Here is a 21,197-nt window from a genome sequence, read left to right on the forward strand (position 1 = left end):
TGTCCTGATTGGAAGACTCTGGGCAGATCAATCTGGTATCTCAATGTCCTCTTCTGTGATTGGGGACAGTCACCCGCCCTCTCTGATTGGTGTAGATAATAAATGAGATAATGGATGTTAACTGTCTGGCATAATGCTGGCTGCAATCAATGTTGACTTTTATAGTCAGATGTCCACAGCAAAGCTGTAAAGCCGGCACGGTAAGCAGAAACGGGCCTGGCAAATCAGAAAACGAGATAGAATCAAAGAGCAAAAGCTGTATTCAGTAAGGTTCTTGTCTTTATGCTTCACGGTACAAAAATGTTCTTAAATGATGCAGTTGCCAGAGGGGGCATCATCCACCTGGGCCCTCGGGAGAGAAGGAGGCGGTCTGGTGTATGCTGCCTCGTCCAGCTTCTAACTCAGGAGCTGACACCATGGTGGCTGCTGGAAGCACCTTCCAATTTTCCAGTGTCTCTACTTGCATCTCTTCTATCTTCTCTCTCTCTCTTTTTTTTTTATAATTTACTCTTTAGTTTTCTTTCCTTCCCTATGACTTAAAAGGAGGAAGGGAGGCTGGAACACACCCATGAGAGGTGTTTGGACCTTGACACTCATCCCTTCCTGCCTCAACCTGGTCTCTAATGACGGCACAGTGAGACGTCTGGTTGGACTGGGCCTTGGTGCCCCCAAGGCAGTTGTGTTAGAGGTGAGGGTGGAGGCAAAGGGACCTCACAGGAGAAACATGGACGTCTAGGGCCTGCCTTCCAAGTCCTCCACTTATTAGTGACAGGCCCTGGTCTAAGCATCAAACTTCACAAGCCTCGGTCTTTGCATCTGTACGATGGGGATAAGAATACTGACTTCAAAAGTTGGTTGGAAGAATATACTGAACAATATACGTGACAGCACTTTATAAACTTCAACTTATTAGGGAAGAAAAAAGGCAATCACCATAGCAACATGGCCAGAAGAGGACTGCTCCACCAAGGAAACTAGGTTAACCACAACCAAGATGCCAAGGTCTGGTTTCACCACCAATGCCCGCCCCACCAGCAATTTATCACCAACTTGTCAAAACTTTGTTACCTATGAGTTGATGGATGCTTGTACAAAAATATGAAGGCTGATGGAAAAAGTCAAGTCAAAACTAACTTTCAGTACCTCTAATTCTAATTATCCTGAATAAACCAACGCCAGCTACTAAAATTCCTTATTCTTCAGTCTACGTTAGGCAACTATGTGTAAGGGGGCACTTTCCTTACCCACAACTAGACAGGTTTAGGCTCAAGAAACTTAAATCTGGGGAGACCAAAGTAGAACAGCATTCGGCCCTAGTGAAGAAAGTAGGCACGCCTCCAGTTCTTATTTCAACTCACATACGGCAAAGTATTTGACAATTTGCAAGGAGGAGGCTGAGAATCAATGGTGTCCTGTCTTAGCTGTGCACTGTGCCTCCCTTGTTCCTCTTTATTTCTCATGGCCACTTGTGCCTCTACATGACTCTGTCCCGCTCAGTGGCTCTGGGTCTCGGCCACTAGCAGAAATTATTTCTAGCTGATCAGTAAATTACGATGGTCATGATCATGGTGTGACCCCTCAGAGCAGTTTCCTGCATCTCCATTTCAGTGCACATGTCTCCATACACTTACCTTCAATTCTGTCACCTCAACTTGAGGGGGCCTGGTCCTTCTTCCTCAGGACACGTGGACCCTCCTTCATTATGTCACCTGTGCTTTTTATTTATCTCTGTTCTGATCTACGTTCCCCCCTCTGTCCTTGACCTCACAGATAGGCAGTGAGTTCATAGTTCAAGCCCCACTGTCTGCAACTACAGCTTAGGCAGAAGGGAGACAGTGCCTTCCAGGCCCTCTACCAGGTGGTGGAGCCCCGGAATGATGACCCTGACATCTCCAACACCCGGTTTCCTTCACCTCCACTTTTCTCCTTATGAAATTCTGCGTGAGTCAGCAATTAGTTGATTCTGGTCTGTCATCAGAAAAAAGACATCAATTCCTGCAGCCGCTGATCACATGCATTTGGTAAACACACAACCGGCCCAAGACAAAAGGCGCTAGAGTTGGCTGCACCTTCCACAGGTGAAGTCCTCTCCTTCTTTGGGAGGAACATGGCTATATTGCACAAGAATCCCTCAATCGAGTTAAAATATCTACTACAACCCAAAAGAAAGAATAGCTCTGACGAAACCAAAACTTTACACAAAAGATCCCATCTTTGGCGGACAGATTCCACGATGGCCCCAGTGATGCCTGCCCTCCTGGAGTTCATGTCCCCGCCATCCACTTGTCTCGAGTGTGGGTGGGGCCTGTGACTTGCTTCTAACCAATGACATACAGCAACAGTGATTCCACTTTAATTGACTACGCAGCGTTCTAACTTCCATCTTGCTAGCAGATGCTCTCTGTAGACTCTCCTCGCTGGGTTCGATGAAGCAAGCCGCTGTGCTGTAAGCTAAGCTACAGAGAACCCCAGCCGACCAGGAGCTGAGGCAGCCTCAGGCCGATGGCCGGCAAGGAACTGAGGACCCCAGGCCAACTGCCCACAGAGAACTCAAGGCTGCCAACAGCCATGTGAGCTTGGAAGTGGATCCATCCCCGGTCGAGTTTTCAGAGGAGGCCCCGACCCTGGCTGACACCTTAATGACAGTTTCATGAGAAACCCTGAAGCAAAGGCCTCAGCTAAGCAGTGCCTTGATTCCTGACCCACAGAACCCAAGAGATAGCACATGTGTTGGTCTGAACTTCTACATTTGTGGTAATTTGTTATGTAGCGATAGATAATTCATTCACCATCTGAGCCCTGAATAAAGCTAAGACTGATAAGCACGTTTAAATTTCCACTTATTAAGAGACAATTTTTCACACTGGGAATTTACTAGTTTAAAAATATGCTAATTTAATGAGACATTATTTCCTCTCCCCGGGTTTCTTCTTTAAACCTTATTCCTTAGTTCCATGTGTTAAGATATCATCAGAAACCTGAACTTTTCTTTCCTCTTCCTAAACAGAATATAAATACTCAAAATTTCAAAACTTACATGTCTGGAATTCAAGCCCTTCCAACCCCAAGCTGAAGAACTTTAAAAAGCCTTAAAAAAAAAAACCCCACCTCCTTTTTTCTGGCCCCAGAGTTCTATGCAGTCTTTTTAGCTGCATATTCACATCCTCAGACCCATGAGCCAGTTTTTAGCTTCCTGCAAATAATTCTTTTCTACATTAAAAGTTTCAGTTATTAACAGCTTTGAAAAACTGCAAATCATTCTTACTTACATCTGGAAGTCTGTACAGCTTCATTGTTCTCTGCAAAGTCATATTTCTACTCAAGTGAGAAAATTTCACTTCTACCAATTTTCTGGGGTTTAGTGATCGATGCCAGTATCTGGAATACAATACAGATTTTAAGATCTAACTGATTTCTGACTCTCCAAGTTTTTCACCTTTGTCTAAGCTCAGCTGTTATAGAAGCAGTGAATGAACACTTATGTTGGGCCCAGTGCAGTGCTGGGTGCTGGCCCTCTTCCTATGCAATTATTTTATCTGTCATTTTTGACCTCTAAATGATGTCCCAGTTATGTTCCTTTGTTGTTTGTAACCGTCCATCTCTTTCAATAAAGAGAAATCTTAGAATTGCAGAAGGAATATTGATAATGCTCAGTCTGTAAGTATTGAATGAGCATCACAGATTCTAAGATAGCAAACCAAAAAGTTTAAAAACATGAAAAAACCCTCCTTAAGTTTAGTAGCCTTCACATTTATATAACGCACACCAAAGAAGACAACTTTTTGAAAAACAAGCTTGAATTTCTTAAGTGTTTCTAGTTTAGGTACTCGGATGAATGATTATATTAAAATAACACCTGTGAAGTCTTATTTATTCTGTTTATTTATGAATAAGTTAATAGGAGAGAGTCATTTTACAGTTTTGTCTTTTATACTCTGTTTTCCTGAAGTTTCATCTTATTTGAGTCAATAAAAATAACAGAGGGAGAAACTCTTTCTGAGGCTGTAGGAACAGGTTATTCAAGTGACAATCTGATAAACAATTTTCTTACTAGATTAACCTTTAAAAGCTTGATAAGAGCAGATGAAGAAATAAAAACAGCTTTAGCGGGTTTTTCAGCTGATGTTTATCAAGCTTTCGGAGTAGTTCCTGATAGCACTGGTGTGACAGTGAGTGTTAGAGAAGGAAAGAAAATCGTACTACAGGGCATCCCGAGATAACTGATGCCCTGGGTTTCCCAAGGCAGAGACTATGCTTTCAAATGGAAGAGACACAGAAATGGTGATGTAGCACCATTAGTATACACGTGACTGTGGGGTTTACTGCGAGAGTACTGGGCTAGTGGTTCTTGGTTCTATCTCCATCTCTGCTACCCACCAACCACATCATCACGGGTCAGCCAAAGTCCCTCTGGGTTACGCCGGTGGAGAATAATACTTGTAGCAACATGGGAGGGAGGCTCAAAGCGTTAGGTACAGGTGACGTGCAAGATAAAGGTGGGACCCTATTACCTGCATGTGGCCACTGGCTTGGGAAGAACCACTCCAGCAGTATAAACGGCCTGGAAAATCCCTTCCAGGTTCACTCTTCTGGTTATTTCTCGAATCAACACTGGGGCTACCCGTTTGGATCTCAATTTCTTATGAACACAAAGGAAGTTGATTTCGACCATCTTCTTCACGCTAAGAAATAAAGGTGTTGAAAATTAGAGCCACCGTTAAGAGGAAAACATTTTCAAAAAACAAGACAACACCTATAACATTTCAAAGAATGAGAAACTGAAAGCCCTCCTTTAACACAATATTTAAGAAAAATATTCTATCTTTTAGATATTTCACAGATTTAGCTATTTTCCATACTCCCCCACCAAAATGATCAAAACTCCAGGCTGTGGAGAAGCAAACCCTCTTGTTCTAAATAAATTTGAGAACTTTGGTCTCTTCTGAATTTTCAGTGTAGAAACTGGATCAGCTGTGCCTCAAAGTTTCTATATCTGTTTTTCCTGTAATGTATACAGTTACGACATCTGGGTCACCCAGATGCAGAATCTAATAGGACGTTGCTTTGGAGCATAATGCAATACCCAGGATCCCTGGGAAGTGCCTCGACCAGGCCAGAGCTGGTGCTTTTCTGAGCGACCATAAACCTTCTAGAGCTCCAAAGCCCATCCTCTGCTCTGGTTCCAGATACGGAGGCATTTCATTTGGCACAAAATATTCCTTGAGATCAAATGCTTTTTAGCAGTAAATAAGCTCACCCAGTACATTGAAAGGTGAAGAGACCTATTACGCATTAGATCTTCGCGTTTCATAACTGTATCTTTGACTTTCTGGGCTGAAGACCCAGAGCAAAAATGGAACAGACATATCTGTGGATAGAAAGACTTAAAAAGAATCCCTCGAGTAATTATTTTCCCCAGAAACAAATCTGAAATACCTGTTTACAGTTTTGTTTTTTCTGCTACGGACATATATACATGCCTGTGTGTGCCTGTATGAGACTGAGAAGCAGAGACAGAAAAAGAGAGAGAGAAAAATACAGCTCTTTTTTTTTGGTCACTGTTCACAACCTGTTTTTTATGAATTATTTTTAACTTTATTTTTTAGAGCACTTTTAGGTTCCCAGCAAAACAGAGCAGCAAGTACAGTTCCATACACCTCTGCCCTCCCCACGCACACAACCTCCCTCAACATCAGCAGCCTGCATTCAGTCATTTCAAAAAGCCTATTCTAGGGGATTCCCTGGCGGTCCAGTGGTTAGGACTCTGCGCTTCCACTGCAGGGGCCGCGGGTTCCATCCCTGGTTGGGGAGCTAAGATCCCACATGCCGCGCGGCACGGCCAAAACCAAAAAAAAGCCTATTCTAACCACAGTTCTTGGAGAAGCAATGTATCAAAACTGACAAGCTTCACTATGTACCTGTCGTAGATCCGAATGTTCGCGGGAATGGCGCTGATGAACCCCACTAGCTTTTTGTTCGAAGATACCCTGACTCCACAGTGCCACTGGAGGAGCCAGCCTGGGGGACGCAGAGCCCTGAAGTCAGTGCAGGCAAGGAAAACAGATGCGGTGAGCGTCCAGGAACACAGGGACAGACAGAGACAGGCCGACCCCCCCTCGCCCTGTCCCCAGCAAGCACACGTGACCGGCGAGACTCACCACAGCAGGAACTCGGGCGAGTAGTCAAAGCGGAACATGTTGTCGTCATCCTCCACGTAATTCTCATTCAGCAGCGTGTACAGCTCCCTGAGCTACGAGACCAAAGAAGCGTCCTGCCTGTGATGCTTGGGACCAGCGCAGAAGCAACCCACGCCAAGTCGGGGAACGAGGTCGAAGGTTTTACTCACCACTTCGGCGTTACCCAAATCTAAAGTGTCCCACATAAAGCCCTGCGGCAGGGAATACGGTTCTTGACGCACGTTTTCTTTATCAGCTTCAATTGCGCCATGAGATGTTATTACTTCATCTGGGACGGGGAGGAGGGGAAAAATAGACAAAAAGAGAGACGATTCAATTACAGAGTGTCCTGACGATCCAAAATGGTCAGTTACAGGAAACAAAAGCGTGCTTAGGGCTCTTGAGTTCCACATAATCCTTAAAAGTACTGTATCGTTTCAGCTGCTGCCAGTGCGAAGCAGGGTGGTTACGCAAGGTGGAGGGTAACTGCTAGTGGACCAGTTACGGGAGAAATCCTCTGTCATCCACTGGCAAACTGGACATTACGAAACAATGGTGACTTCTCAGTCTGAACTCCTAGATTACAGATTAATCATTCAGCACAACTGCCGGCGACACAGGCTTGATATGACCGCCTTAGAGATGTTTTCTGTTTAACTGCTTTTTCAACCAACGGGGGGCAAGGGCTGCAGTGACCTGACCCCTCCCAGCAAAGTTCAAAATTAATTTCAGGACTGTTTACTTCTGTCTGGGCTGCTGGCAGCACAGTTCAAGCCATCAGTGTCTCCAGCGATTTCCACAAAGGCGCCCTTTCCCACTTCTTCCTCCGGAGCTTCCCAGTGAGGTTGGGATAAAGTCCAAGCCCTTGACCGGGGCCACTGCTTGCCTGGCCACCGTCGACACATCTACCCAGCCCTGCCCTCAGGGCTTCGGGCCCACTGCCCTCCCTCCGACTGGGCCTCTGCCCAGAAGGCCCATTCCCGGTCTTTCACACGGCTGGCCGCTGGCATTTTTTCAGCCATAGCCTTACACATAACGTCCTCACAGCATCCTCCCCGACTAAAGCTTCTTCCTACGTGGAGTATGTCCTCACCGCGCGCCCACCGTTTATCCTACTTTCCTACCACTGTTTCCCGGGTCTGCGCCCCAGTGCCTGGCATTTAGTGGGAGACACTCAATAAACATCTGCTGAATAAATGAGCTTCAGGTACAGTTATTACCATCACAGACCTTTTCACAGGGGGGAAGTCACAGGGTTTGTACCAGCCCCAAGGGGTTTCTTCTTCTCTATTTCCTAATCCCTAACTCTGCACGTTCATCTTATCTCCACTCCACCAGCTCATCCCCAAGTGAATACCTCAGGCTCCAGGGTCAGCCCTAGAAGCCAGATTCCCAGCTGTTCCCCTGGGGTTCCTTGGGAGTTGCTCAGGGCTTGTCTGATCCACATAACAACACCAGGGGCCCACCCCACGCAAGCAGCTCCAAGCAGCTGGGTGTGTTTGACTGAACTGGGACGTGGCTCTGGAGAGAAACGAAGAGGCAGAGTCTCCCTGACTTTCAAACGTTCTCCCCGACCTCAGGCTCCCTCTTCCACCATTAACCTGGTGTTGCCTTAATTGAGGTATGTAAAGAACATTCTAGGAACCCGAGAACACTGCAGGGATTTAGGGGAGGGGCCGAAACGAGGTGAGCGGCGGGGAAGTCTTCCCAAAGAGGTGCGCTGGGGTGAGGCGCCAGCTGGAAGAGAATTTTCTCCCCTGGGCACTGACCCAAAAGGCCCCAGCAAAATTTAGCCCAACCCAATACATTCAGATCAATAAATCTACACCCCTGTAGCTAATGGTCACTCAACTCAATGTCATTTAAAATCCAGTAAATTCATTCTAGAAGGTCTTCCTCCACTACCAAATAATTTCTAGAGCCTGAAAGAAAAATATCAAGCAAAGATAATTGCTTTCTTCTTTCTTTCATGCTCTGAAGCTCACGATTTTGAAGCTGCTTGGCGTGGGCAAGGGTGGAAAACGAAAGGTCACTTTTTAAAAAGTTTGAAACCCATTATTTGAAGGCACAGAGAAGGATTGTTCCTTGCTTTATATTTGTTAAAACTGACTATGTGTACATAACTGGGCTAATAAGAGTTTGGGATGGCAACGAATACCTTCTATTATACAGATTTTGAACTGGAACTATCAAGGAAGAAAAGTATGGAAATAATATATGGAAATATGTATCTTCATATAAACGTATGACAAAGCAGCAGGTTTAGCTTGTAATACATTGAAAAACATTTTTATACATTTATATCATCTTTTTTCTGGCATAATGTGAAAGAGTAACAATGAAATTATTAAGTTTCTTTATTAATTATTAATTTAATAATTATTAAATTATTAAGTTTACAGAACCTTAAGTGGTAAAAGTTTAAGTGAAATGTGATGGAGCAAGCCGGGCACTGAGGGAAAGAGGCCTATTACAGATTTCTACACGACCCAGAGCACTTATGAAGCCCTTCACGGGGTGTCCCAATTCGCTTATTATACTGGAATGTTATCACATTGGTAATAATTAACAACATGGGTGAGTGTTCAGAATCCTATTGTTAAACAGAGCAAAATTTTCCATTTCAGTAAGATTTAATAGGGCAAATTTTCTGTGTCTTTTGGGATAACTGAGGTGTGAGATTGCTAAAAATTTATGCAGAAGAAAAACCACTCCATGAAGATCAGAACCAAAAAACTGGGGGTGGGTGAGACCCCTCTTATATACATATATTTAATACACTAATGTTTGAAGTGTGGGGAAATTAGATTTCTTTATAGGGACAGGAGTTAGATTAAAATTGTTGTTACTGAAAGCCAATGTCGCCACCCAACACTTATTTTAAGAAGAAAAATATGACTTTTGTATAAATTTCGAATCTGTGGTCTAAAACAAATCATATAAGTGAAGTCAAGTCTCTTTTGTGTTTTTTTGTTTGTTGTTAACCCAGCTTTGTTTTTTGGGGGAAAAGGCAGAAAAGCTTACTTAGTTTGGGTACCGGCTGTGTGTCCCAAAACTGGTATCTGTGTTTGGCAGCCTCATCAATGTTCCTGGCGGGGCCCTGGCATGCGGATAACAGCTCCATTGCCCTCTGGATATCCTGCAACTTCTGCATTGGAATGGTGGGATTCTACAACAGCAAAGACACACAGACACAAAATATGAGGAAGCTGCCGCTGCTCCCAAACCTGGGGCAGGTCCACGTGCACCTGCACTGGAGACTACACGGCGTTCGCTGGAGAAATGCACAACCCTCCTCTAAGTCTGGCCCTTGGGCTCAAGGATGCTAACGTATTAAAATATAAGCAAACGTATTAGGTTGAAGGCAACAACAGTCCTATAGCTTCAATGGGGCTCTGACAGTCTGGGAACTCTCAAGTAAACCGAACCACTCTCTGCTTCAGTTTCCCACCCATCTGCAAAGGGTCCTGGGTCCTCACCATTAATTACTCGTGTGGGCGGAGCAGCAGAGAGGAGTGCCCTGCAGTGCAAATGCTACCATCATACAGCAGCCAGTCAGACTCCAGCCTCGGCTCCACTGTTGGGGTTAATGCTCGGGAGGAGCAACGTGGGGACGAAGGAAATAACTTCTAGAACGGAAACCGGGCAGACGAGGGACATTTTAGTTCATAAAAAGAAAGAAAGAGGGGGCTTCCCTGGTGGCGCAGTGGTTAAGAGTCCGCCTGACGATGCAGGGGACGCGGGTTCGTGCCCCGGTCCGGGAAGATCCCACGTGCCCCGGAGCGGCTGGGCCAGTGAGCCATGGCCGCTGAACGTGCGCGTCCGGAGCCTGTGCTCCTCAACGGAAGAGGCCCGTGTAACGCAAAAAAAAAAAAAAGAAAGAAAGAAATCTGAACTTAGTGCCGGGCTGGGAAGGAAGTGCATCAAGAAAGGACTCTCTAAGGATGCCTCCTCCTGGACCACACCCCGCCCTCTGCCAATCCTGACGCCCCCTCCAGAGGCCACGAGGATGAGCAGTTTCCTCTATGGATTCAGATCTTCTGCAACCATAAAAGCCTTTTCCCCCCAACCCAAGTGGTGGAAACAACCTCCCTTTTAAGTAATACGTATCCTCAGTCTATAAAATTGACAATGCCTTTAAATACTAAAGTTCCTTCCTCAAAGCCAATATTCCTGTCATCTCTGAAGATCCCGCAGCTCTTTTTTTTGGGGGGGGGGGGCAGAAATCCCTCATGGAAAATGAGACTATAACTGAAATGAGCAAGTGGCATGTAGGACTGAATATGGAAATCAGTGAGGTTTTTTCAACATGTGAAATTATTGATTCATTTTAGAATTTTGATGCCATACAAAGAATGCTCTTCACTGTGGGCTCAGAATTTGTTAGAAGGAGTCTCAGAGTCTTCGGTTTCCCTGTATGTCAACACCATGGGCACCAAGGAAAGGTACCATCGATCCTCAATGGTTTATTAACAGCAGCTCTGGACTTCTGTTCCGTTTGGACTCTGAACTCTGTGGTCTGGAGCAAATCTTTGAATCTGGAAGCCTGCTTGTTTGACCCAGTACAAAACAGGGTTTATTTAATACAGACCATCCTGTGGTGGCTTTACTCACTGGGTTCCCTTAAGATTCTTGCCCCTAAAATGATTCCAAGAAACAAAGTGCTGGAGTCTAACCAGAGGTAGGTTAAAGTCTTAATGTCTCCTCTTGGAAGTCTAACAGCCTCACCCAGGACTGCCACAAATTCTGTAAGCCGTTCACCTTATATTTTGATTGAGGTCTGAATCATCAGGTTCATATATATCAATTACACGTACTAATTTAACAAAATAGTTTTGTTGTTCTAATTTACTGTATTTTTATATTTCTCTTGTTTGGGCCTCTTTTGAACCTCCCACAGAAAAGTAACTGATTTCTAGCAAAATGAAATTTACATTCACTTGAACTCCCAACAGTGCAATCAACTAGGAGATCTGCAGCTTACATAGGGTGAGAGCACAGCGTATTTCAGCTAGTAATGCTTGAACATGCACCCCTTTATCTTAAAATAGGCCACGTAGAACCCAGTCTTACAAAAATATACCTACAGTATCTGCACCGAATTTGCCATGGTAACCCTTCTTTCCTGCTATTTGAGTTAAATCCTCTAACAGGGCTATACCAAACTCCAACCCTTTTGTAACAAACATGCATCAGCATCTTTGTTCCAAAGGAGCCAATGATGGTACCCCGTCTGCATGAAGAAGCCTTCAGAGTGGTTTCTGCCTTGGCAGGTTGACCAGCAGTCTTTACATGAAATCACCATTCATGAAATAGTCATATTCCAATGCTCACTATTAAATGCTTTCGTTTTTTACTGAAGTTAGGTTGATTCACAATATTATATTAGCTTCAGGTGTACAATATAGTGACTCTTTTTTTTTTTTTTTTTGCCGTATGCGGGCCTCTCACTGCTGTGGCCTCTCCCGTTGCGGAGCACAGGCTCCAGACGCGCAGGCTTAGCGGGGCCATGGCTCACGGGTCCAGCCGCTCCATGGCACGTGGGATCTTCCCGGACTGGCACACGAACCCGTGTCCCCTGCATCGGCAGGCGGACTCTCAACCACTGCACCACCAGGGAAGCCCCGTGAGTCAATATTTTTATAGATGACACTCAAAGTAGATTCAAGTAAGTACAACTTTCAAATCCATAGCGACAGAGCAGTAAGGAAAACTCAGCTATGATAAATTCTTAAACCTATCCAACCACCTACCAGAGCAGCACCACACGGGGTGTTTGGAAAGGTAAGAATGTGTGCTGACCCCGCATTAGCCTCCCACTATCATATTCTGGTGTAAGAGTCAGACATGCCTCTTTTCCTCCATATCTGTTCCTTGGGAAATACTGAACACCAACTGTACTCTTTGCCCATTATTTTCCAATTTAATACCTTGGAAAAAATGTTCAAGTCCTTCATCACTAAGAAGTGTACAAGAACCCAAATATCATTTTATTTTGGTTCTTGAGCGTAGACTGCAACATTCTCTAAACTGAAGAATCTCTAAAGGTCGCTGTAAATGACGGTGTTATGTAGAGCTGACATCAGTTTCAGGGAAAGGAGCCGCAGTTTTTAAAATGCAGTGAAAAGCCCACATTAAAACAATTTTGACTTAGTCTTCATGAAAAAAGAAAAGAATTTCTCTACCATACCACGGTAGCAGTTCCTCCTGCCTTGCTTGGCTGTAGTTTCTTTTTCTTCTTTTTTTTTTTTAAATTCCAACCACCCACTCATTTTATTTTTTATTTTTTTAAAATTTATTGAAGTATAGTTGATTTACAATGCTGTGTTAATTCCTGCTGTACAACAACGTGACTCAGTTATACATATATGTATTTTTTTTCATATTCTTTTCCATTGTGGTTTGTCACAGGATATTGAATATAGTTTCCTGCGCTATACAGTAGGACTTTGTTGTTTATCCATCCTACACATACTAGTTTGCCTCTGCTAATCCCCAATTCCCATTCTGTAGTTTCTTATAAGTGACCAGAGGCAGGGGAAGGGCCCTAAATCACCAGGGGTACAGGGCTGGGCAGCAGCTGATGGTGATGACAGAAAGAATAAGGAGATGGTCACAACTGCATGTAAATAACACCACATTTGTCTGATGAAGCAACGATGAGAAATGGACAAGATATCTTGCCAGCTTATGGTGCACCTTATATGAGTTACCTTGGAACTTATGTCTGTGGATAGACTATTTATTACCAGAGAAGCAAGTTGAAAAGCTAGTGAGGGAAACTGCACTTTCTTCTCACCCCACAAAGGCAATCAGGGAAAAATTGGGGCAAGGAATTTTCCTTCCCAGTGATTCCTGGTCCTTATGTGTAAAACAGGTAACAACGACAACAAAACTACCTGCAAGACTCACTCAACGTCGTAAGATGTAAAGTTTGTGCAAGAAGAAAACCTGAGACCCCACAAAACTGGTGTAACGGTAACAACTGCCATGTATACACAGTGCTCCGCAGCAGAGGTCCCACCCCCCAGGCCACGGACTGGTACCGGCCCGTGGCCTGTTAGGAATCGGGCTGCACAGCAGGAGGCGAGTGGCGGGCGACTGAGCGAAGCTTCATCTGTATTTACAGCCGCTCCCCATCACTCGTGTTACCGCCTGAGCTCCGCCTCCCGTCAGAATTATGGTGAGTTGTATAATTATTTTATTATATATTACAATGTAATAATAATAGAAATCAAGTGCACAATAAATGTAATGCGCTTGAATCATCCCAAAACCATCCCCCCGGCCCTGGTCCGTGGAAAAACTGTCTTCCACGAAACCGGTCCCTGGTGCCGAAAAGGTTGGGGACCGCTGCTTTACATGGTATAAAAACCACATTATAAAGATGGTCTGATTGTGACCTCATTAACAGCCTATGAGCTGGGGAGGAGGCATGTCCCCAAGCTGCAGATGAAATGAGCTTAAGGAGGGGCAGAGCCTGGCAAAGGCTCACAGCTTGAGAGCTTTGGGGCAGGACTGAGCTCCTGCCATGACACCACGCACTGCCCAACTTACTTGGAGCTACAACAATCAGATGACCTCTGCTTTGTTATGCTTCTAACTCTACCCCTTTTCGCTGTGAGTTTCTGGCATCGAGGACTCTGTTTCCTTGGGCCCAGCACACGAGGTCTCTGTTCACAGCCAGGATGATGGGTGGCCCCAGGGAAGTGGCGCCTGGCATCGGCATCTCCAGAAGCATACAGAGATGCAGGGCCCAGTAGGACCACTTCTGGTTTGGTCCAAAATGGGTTACTTCCTACCCTTGGCAATAGAATTAAGAATGGCCACTGCAGACTGGTCCAAGGCAAAGTCAACGTGAGACTTACCCATGGTTGCTCCTGCTGAAACCTGCTGCCAGATGGTGCTGTGCTATTCAGGTAATTAGACACCCAGAAAAATGAAAATGTGAATATCTTCTGAACAAAAGGGAATCAAATATTAAGCGTAACTACAAAAAAAATTCCCCAAAAACCAGAAACAAAAATCTAACAAGGTCACCGTGAGACTTTCTTCTATGACTACAACCTATGTACTAATTCACTGAGAAAGGGGGGATGTGGGCAGAAAACACACAGACATAGAAGCCCAGCACGGACCTCTTAGTTTTCTGGGTGCCAACGTCAGTCCTGGGAAGGCTGTAAACCTGCTGTGACCACACAGTACACAGTCACGGCAACACCCTAACTACACCTCTGAGCCAACAGGGCACTCGCCTAAGCTGCCCGGACCCGCTTTCACACACATGGGACACCACGGAGGTTAAAAGAAAACATGGTTCTCACTTTTGAAGGCGGCTGAATTTTAATCTCCTGGGAATCAGATGCCGAGTCTGACTTGGTGCCTCCGGAATTCGGTTTCTCCTTTTTTCTCTTCTGTTTCTTCTTTTTCTTTTTGGCACCCAGATCACCTCCGGGACTCCTGTTAGGAAATTCACAGGGTTTGTAAAAACAACAACAGGTCATTATGTAAAATCTGAATTGCATGAAATTAATCATTTAGGAAAAACACATGTTATACACAGGAGGGAAAAACTACGTTAGGATGTGCAATATTCTGATTGATAAAAATATATATATATTTGCAGATGACCAAAATATATATTTTTCATCTATATTTGCTCTTGATCCATGGTTCCTGGGTCACGGCTTCCAAACTCCTTGGAGTTTCCTAAAAGATTAGAACTTTAAGGTAGGTGTCCCTTATGTCATGTTAAGAAGGTCACTTCTCGAAGCACCTAAGGATGGGGGCAGGTCGCCAGGGGAGCCAACCCTGTGATTAGAGGGCTGGAATTTTCAATCCCACCTCCCTGACCTCAGGGAGGGGAGAGGGGCTGGAGGTTGAATCAAACACCAATGGCCAATGATGTAACCAATCATGCCTATATAACGAAGCCTCCATAAAAACCCAAAAGGATGGGGGTTCAGAGAGCTTCCAGGTTGGTGATTTCTCTCCAAGTGGAGGTTTGGGGACAGTGGCGCCTGGAGAGGACACGGAAGCTCTGTGCCCCTTCCCCACACCTTGCCCTGGGCACCTCTTCCATCTGACAGTTCCTGAGTTCCATCCTTTTATAATAAACAGGTGATCTAGAAAGTAAATGTTTCTCTGTGAGCTGCTCTAACAAATTGACCGAATCTAAGAAGGGGGTCTTAGGAACCTCCAATCTGTAGCCCGGTCAGAAGCACATGTGACAACCTGGGTTTACACCTTGGAGGGGTCGGGGGGGATAGTCTCGTGGGACTGAGCCCCTAACCTGTGGGATCTGATGCTGTCTCTGCATAGACGGTGTCAGAACTGAGATGACTTTCAGGACACCCAGCTGGCGTCTGAGAATTGCTTGGTGCTATGTGAGAACCCTCCACCCCTACCTCCCCACTGGAACTGGGTCCAGGAACCCAGAAGAATATTAGTCTACGCTCAGTCACCCTGCAGGGTGCTTAGATGTCACTGAAGCAGGAAAACTGTAGCAATAAACTCTATTTTATCGCCAAAGTCAAACAGCTTTCACAGGTATCACTGCTCCACTAACTTACTTTTAAATCAGCCTTTTCAGGGAGAGATACATGTCATAAAATATTCCATTATAAACATCTCTTGGGCACAACAAACCACTAATCTTGACACAAGAGAACCAAAGAAAGGCCATCTCTGCAGGGGGTGGCTTTTTTCCTGATAAAGATTTTTATTAGAAGGATTAACAATAAAAAAACTCTACAGGAAAAAAAAAAGTTCACTGGCAAAACATTTCTGTTTGGAACCCTTGTCATATTAGAGCTGTAATCTTCTGAAAGAGAAAAAGAGACACAAGGAGATTTAAAATTTCCCTTTCTTTGGGCCTACTCTCCCACAGTATTCCCAGAAGGTAAATTCAAATTTTGAGTCATTATTATTGCATTATCCCCTGATGCAGGGAAAAGTGATGGAAATAAGCAATTCTGTTCTATTGTTCTTAATTAGCTCTATCTGTTCCTATTTTCTTTCTTGAATTTTTGCCTAATTATCAAATACATATTCATTATATAAGACACAAATGTCATTAATTAACAGCCTTATAACAGGGTCCCTCAAAGGCAGCCAATAGTTCTTCTGGTATAAATTCTTCTAAAATAGCCTTTCTTCTCTAAGCATGCCTTCGTTTTTACTACGAGTAAGTTTTCAACAAAAATTGAATCTCAAACACACTATTTTGAAACTTGGCTCCTTTTCTCCTTCCATTTAACAAATGTGTCTTGGATTTCTTTCTTTCCATGTCAGGATATATTGAGCTACCTCATTTCTTTTTAGCAACTGGGTAGCATTCCACTGTGTCAGTGTATCATATTTTATGTAACCATTCCCACATAAAATATGCTGCTGCAAAAAAATATTCTGGTCCTTCCATCTTTGTGCATTCATGCTAGTTTGTCCAAAGGTGGAAATGTGAGGTCAAAGGGCATGCACATTTTTAGTTTTAGTGGATAGTTAAGCCTGCTTTACTAAATACTCTTCCAGTTTCCACTATACCAACAGTAAATCAGTTTCTGGTTCTGAATACAAGGAGCTTGGAAGTCACCACTCCATCCCAGCAGACTGAAAAGTCAACAGTTCTTCTGAGATCCCTAAGGGTGGGAGGCAGGGACACAGGACAAACTGCTGCCCCCAAGATTGGAGAGACAGCTTCTGGGAGCAGAGACTCACGCGTGGAAACCTCCATGGGAGCCAGGGCTCAGGCAGGAACCCCTGGACCGCAATTCACAGAGCCCTGGAGGCTACATGTGAACAAGACCCAGAGTTAGGAGCCCAGTCACAGGGTCTCCCACGCTTTTGTGAGTTCTACCCTCAGGAGCGCAGTCAGGTTCCCACAGTAGAGAGCAGAGAAAAATCCCCTCATGCTTCTGGTAGAGGGAGGGGAAGAGGAATCATTTCTGAAAAATGCCAGACGTTCTGTGCTTCTTAACAAGGTCTGTCCTCAGCAGAAACTAGTCAACCAGAGCCTAAGCAGCTGGCCTACGGTCAGAGCTTAACTAATCTGGGGAAAAGAAATACCTGGCTCCAGCCCCCGTTAGCCATCCTGTTCACATTTGTGAGCTCACGGTCCAGAGGCGCAGGATCACTGAAAGACTGAGGCCGGATCACAGGACCCCGCAATGCCTCCCGCCCCACACGCCTCACCACCACATGACCAAAGGCCTACTTACAGCAGTTCCTTTCACCCAGGACATCATGTCTGGCTATCAAGAAAAAACTACAAGGCATTCCAAAAGGCCAAAAACACGCTTGGGAAAGATACCGCAAGCATCAGAGCCAGACGTGGCAGGGACGGTGGAATGATCAGGCATGGGATTCGAAACAACTCTGATTAATATGCTAAGGGCTCAAATGGACAAAGTAGATAGCACGTGAGAACAGACAGGCGATGTAAGCAGAGATGGAAATCCTAAGAAAGAACCGAGAAGAATCAAAAACGCTGCAACAGAAATGAAGGATGTCTTTGATGGGCTTATTGGCAGACTGGACGTGGCTGAGGAAAGAATCTCTGAGCTTGAGGATACAGCAGTGGAAACCTCAGAGACCCCCCTAAACCTGAAAAGCAAAGAGAACAAAGATGGAAAAAACAGAATAGAACATCCGAGGACTGTGGGAAAACTACAGAGAGTATAACATATGTGTAATGGGAGAACCAGAAGGAGAAGAGAGGAAGAAATGGAAGAAAGACTTGAAACAATAATGACTGGGGATTTCCGCAAGTCAAAAGCAGGTGCTAACCCACAGGTCCAAGAAGCTCAGAGAACACCAAACAGGATAAATGCCCCTAAAATGGCATCTTGGCAAATCATTCTCAAACTACAGAAAATCAAAGATGAAAAGAGCCGGAGAGGAAAAATTACCTTACCTGTAGAAGAACAAAGGACCAAACAGTAAATGAGAACAGCAATTTCCCTATGTCTTTGCCAGCACTGAAATATAACCATTCTTTTTCATACCTGACAATCTGATAGGTAGAAAAAATTTCACTGTAGATTTAATGTTCCTTTAGTTAACCAGGGGTGAGGCTACATATCTTTTTCTAAAAATAAATTTATTTATTTTATTTATTTATTTTTGGCTGCGTTGGGTCTTTGTTGCTATGCGTGGGCCTTCTCTAGTTGCATGAGCCAGGGCTACTCTTCACTGCAGTGCGAGGGCTTCTCATTGCAGTGGCTTCTCTTGTTGCAGAGCACAGGCTCTAGGCGCGCGGGCTTCAGTAGTTGTGGCACGTGGGCTCAGTAGTCGTGGCTCGCGGGCTCTAGAGCGCAGGCTCAGCAGTTGCGGTGCACGGGCTTAGTTGCTCCGCGGCATGTGGGATCTTTCCAGACCAGAGATTGAACCCATGTCCCCTGCATTGGCAGGCGGATTCTCAACCACTGCGCCATCAGGGAAGCCCTACATATCTTTTTATATGTTTACAGAGCATTTATATTTTTCCACGAATAGCTCATTCATATCCTTTTTCCATTAGCCATCTTAAAAAGCAATGATTTGTAGGTGTCCTTTATAAAAGCATGGATAGAACCTGTCATTTATTAAGAATTTTTACTTTGGGCACTTTAATCTCATTTAATCCTCACAACAGGCCTATGAGAGATACTACCCTCTGCTTATATTCCATTGCCTAGTTTGGTGTCCATTGTTTAGACTGTAAATACACAGTTTAGTTTTTAGCATTCCACTTAATTTATGGTATTTTTTCCTGTACAGACAATTAAAAATTTTATGGGGTCTAATACTTAAAATTTTTCCCTTGTGGTTTTTTGGCTTTCAAATCTTGCTTAGAAAGCCTTCCCAATTCCAAAATTACATAAGTATCCTTCTGTAACTTTTTCTCTTTTAGCTTTATGACTTTTGGGGAAAAATATTTAGCTTTCTAATTCATTTGGAATAAAGTGTGTAGAATGTGAAGTCCTGTATTCCTACTTTCCAAAAGTACGTTTCAAATACAAGAAAGCCCCTTTATAACACAGCTTGTTATTACAGGGGCCACACTGAGCGCCCAAAGACTAACAAGCAGATATAATAAGAGGCGGAAGTGCCTACTCGCTGGATACGATTGCATGGCAAGGCCTTGCTGCCAGACACTGCTCCGGGTGCAAGCGGTTTCGAAATACGTCTTCCAATTCTTTGATGCTTCTCCCATCGAGAGGTGGGAGTCTCTTTCCCACCTCTTGAGTCTGGGCAGGCTCGTCACTTGCTCGTAACGCAGTGTAAGTGACACTACATGACTTCTGAGACTAGGTCACAAAAGACCACGCACTTTCCACATGGCTCCCTTGGGATGCTCAAGTCTGGGGGCAGCCAGGAGCCACGTAAGAGGTCTGACTGCCCTGAGACCACCCGCTGAAGCCACGGGAGGGAACCCTCATGAATGCCCAGCGTGGTCAAGTCTGCAGAAGACTCCAGCCCAAGGCAACATCCGTCTGTAAGCGCACAAGAGACCCTGGATGAGGAACTGCCTTTCCCAGCCTCCTCCCCCACCGGATCTGCAAGCCTGATAAAGCAACGTTGTTTTGTGTCACCAGGCCTGTAACGGTGTTGCATGCAGCAATAAAAACTCAGCCAGATACGTGGGGTGTGAAAGTGGAGGGCTGCTGTAACTAAAACCCGAAACACGCGGCCCTGGCTTTCAGACCAGATGGAAAGAGCCTGCGGCGACTGTAAGCAGAAGCCTGACGGTCTCAAGGAGGCTGGTGGTGAGGGCCTGGGAAAGTAAAGGAAGTGATATGGGAAGATCGACGGAAGGGGACCCCCGTTATGTAGTAGAGGAATGTTTATAAAACTGCCGCCAGAGATAACGTGGGAAATAGAGAATGGACGTAATGAGCATGAAAATCTAAAACGATTTCTGGGCAGAAGGCTGAAATCGTGCTGGCTTCTCCCGGCTGTGAAAATGAGAGCAGAGAGACATTAACTCAAGAATGAGCTTCTCAGCAGTTGAGAGGAAGTTAGAGAATACACGGGCCCAGGCAGGGCTTGCTAGACTCAAAATTAAACTGTCCCTCATCCCCAGCATCCCCAGAAGGCAAAGGCTGTACATATTAAGAAATGGTCTCAGGACAGAAAGTCAAACCTGGAATGCAGCTGTGGTTAGGACCTCAGAAAATCTTCAAGGTGGTGTTCCATAGACCATTTCAAACAGACAAAACACCCTCTCGGTTTCTGAAGGATGTGCCTCTTCTATTCTGTCTCTAAACAGTACAGCTTCTAAATCTTCTGGACATTCAGCCTCACATAAAGACCAAGGTAGAGAAAAGCTTATCTTGAAGAAGAGGTTGGTGGGTGTGGCTTTTGTGCAGTACAGTGGTCCCCAACCCCCGGGCTGCAGACTGGTACCCGTCTGCAGCCGTTGGGAACTGGGCCACACTATTAGAGGTGAACAGCGGGTGAGAGAGCGAAGCTTCATCTGCCTCTCCCCATTGCTTGCATTACCGCCTGACGCATCCCCCCACCCCTCCCCGTCCGTGGAAAAACTGTCTTCCATGAAACTGGTCCATGGTGCCAAAAAGGTTGGGGACAGCTGGATTATACATTGAAACAGGAAGTCCAGTACATTTTTTAAAGAATTACACCAGCTTGAAAGAGACAGAACAGGACAAAATGCAAAGAGGCCTTTGGACCCTCAGCCTTTTACAGGCAGGAAGCAGACAGAGAAGGTCACTCACTCAGATGCAAAGTCATCTTTTCTTTTGGAAGGAGGATTTAAAGGGCAGAACCCACAGCCCAAGGGACAGAGGCCAGAGCCATGGAGAGCAGCTCCTGAAGATTAGGACTGAACTCAAACCAAGGGACTGGCGACAGGTTCCTGGCTGGATTTCAGAACGGCTATGGACCACTGGCTGTGCTGTGCTACTTCCCCCTTTTTGAATGGAACCACCACCGTGGCTCCCCTATACCTGTCCACCCTTCCACAACGGGCATGTGGGGAGCAGACAACATACCTGCTCATTTTACAGGTATTGAGATGGACTC

At 45.0% G+C, this 21,197-nt stretch overlaps 1 protein-coding gene across 1 annotated transcript in view; it reads right to left on the reverse strand.

The window, feature by feature from the left end:
• The window catches only part of NMT2 (N-myristoyltransferase 2), a 56,897-nt gene that overhangs the window by 14,584 nt on the left and 21,116 nt on the right, over positions 1-21,197 (reverse strand). The window contains exons 2-8 of the mRNA XM_079913182.1: positions 14,501-14,636; positions 9,201-9,345; positions 6,347-6,465; positions 6,159-6,250; positions 5,919-6,035; positions 4,512-4,682; positions 3,270-3,378 (exon numbers count right to left, since the gene is read on the reverse strand). Of these exons, the coding sequence (XP_079769308.1) occupies positions 3,270-3,378; positions 4,512-4,682; positions 5,919-6,035; positions 6,159-6,250; positions 6,347-6,465; positions 9,201-9,345; positions 14,501-14,636 (889 nt within the window). The remainder of the gene's footprint in view (positions 1-3,269; positions 3,379-4,511; positions 4,683-5,918; positions 6,036-6,158; positions 6,251-6,346; positions 6,466-9,200; positions 9,346-14,500; positions 14,637-21,197) is intronic.

This window comes from Stenella coeruleoalba, assembly GCF_951394435.1.
Source record: "Stenella coeruleoalba genome assembly, chromosome: 2".
Lineage (NCBI taxonomy): Eukaryota > Metazoa > Chordata > Mammalia > Artiodactyla > Delphinidae > Stenella > Stenella coeruleoalba.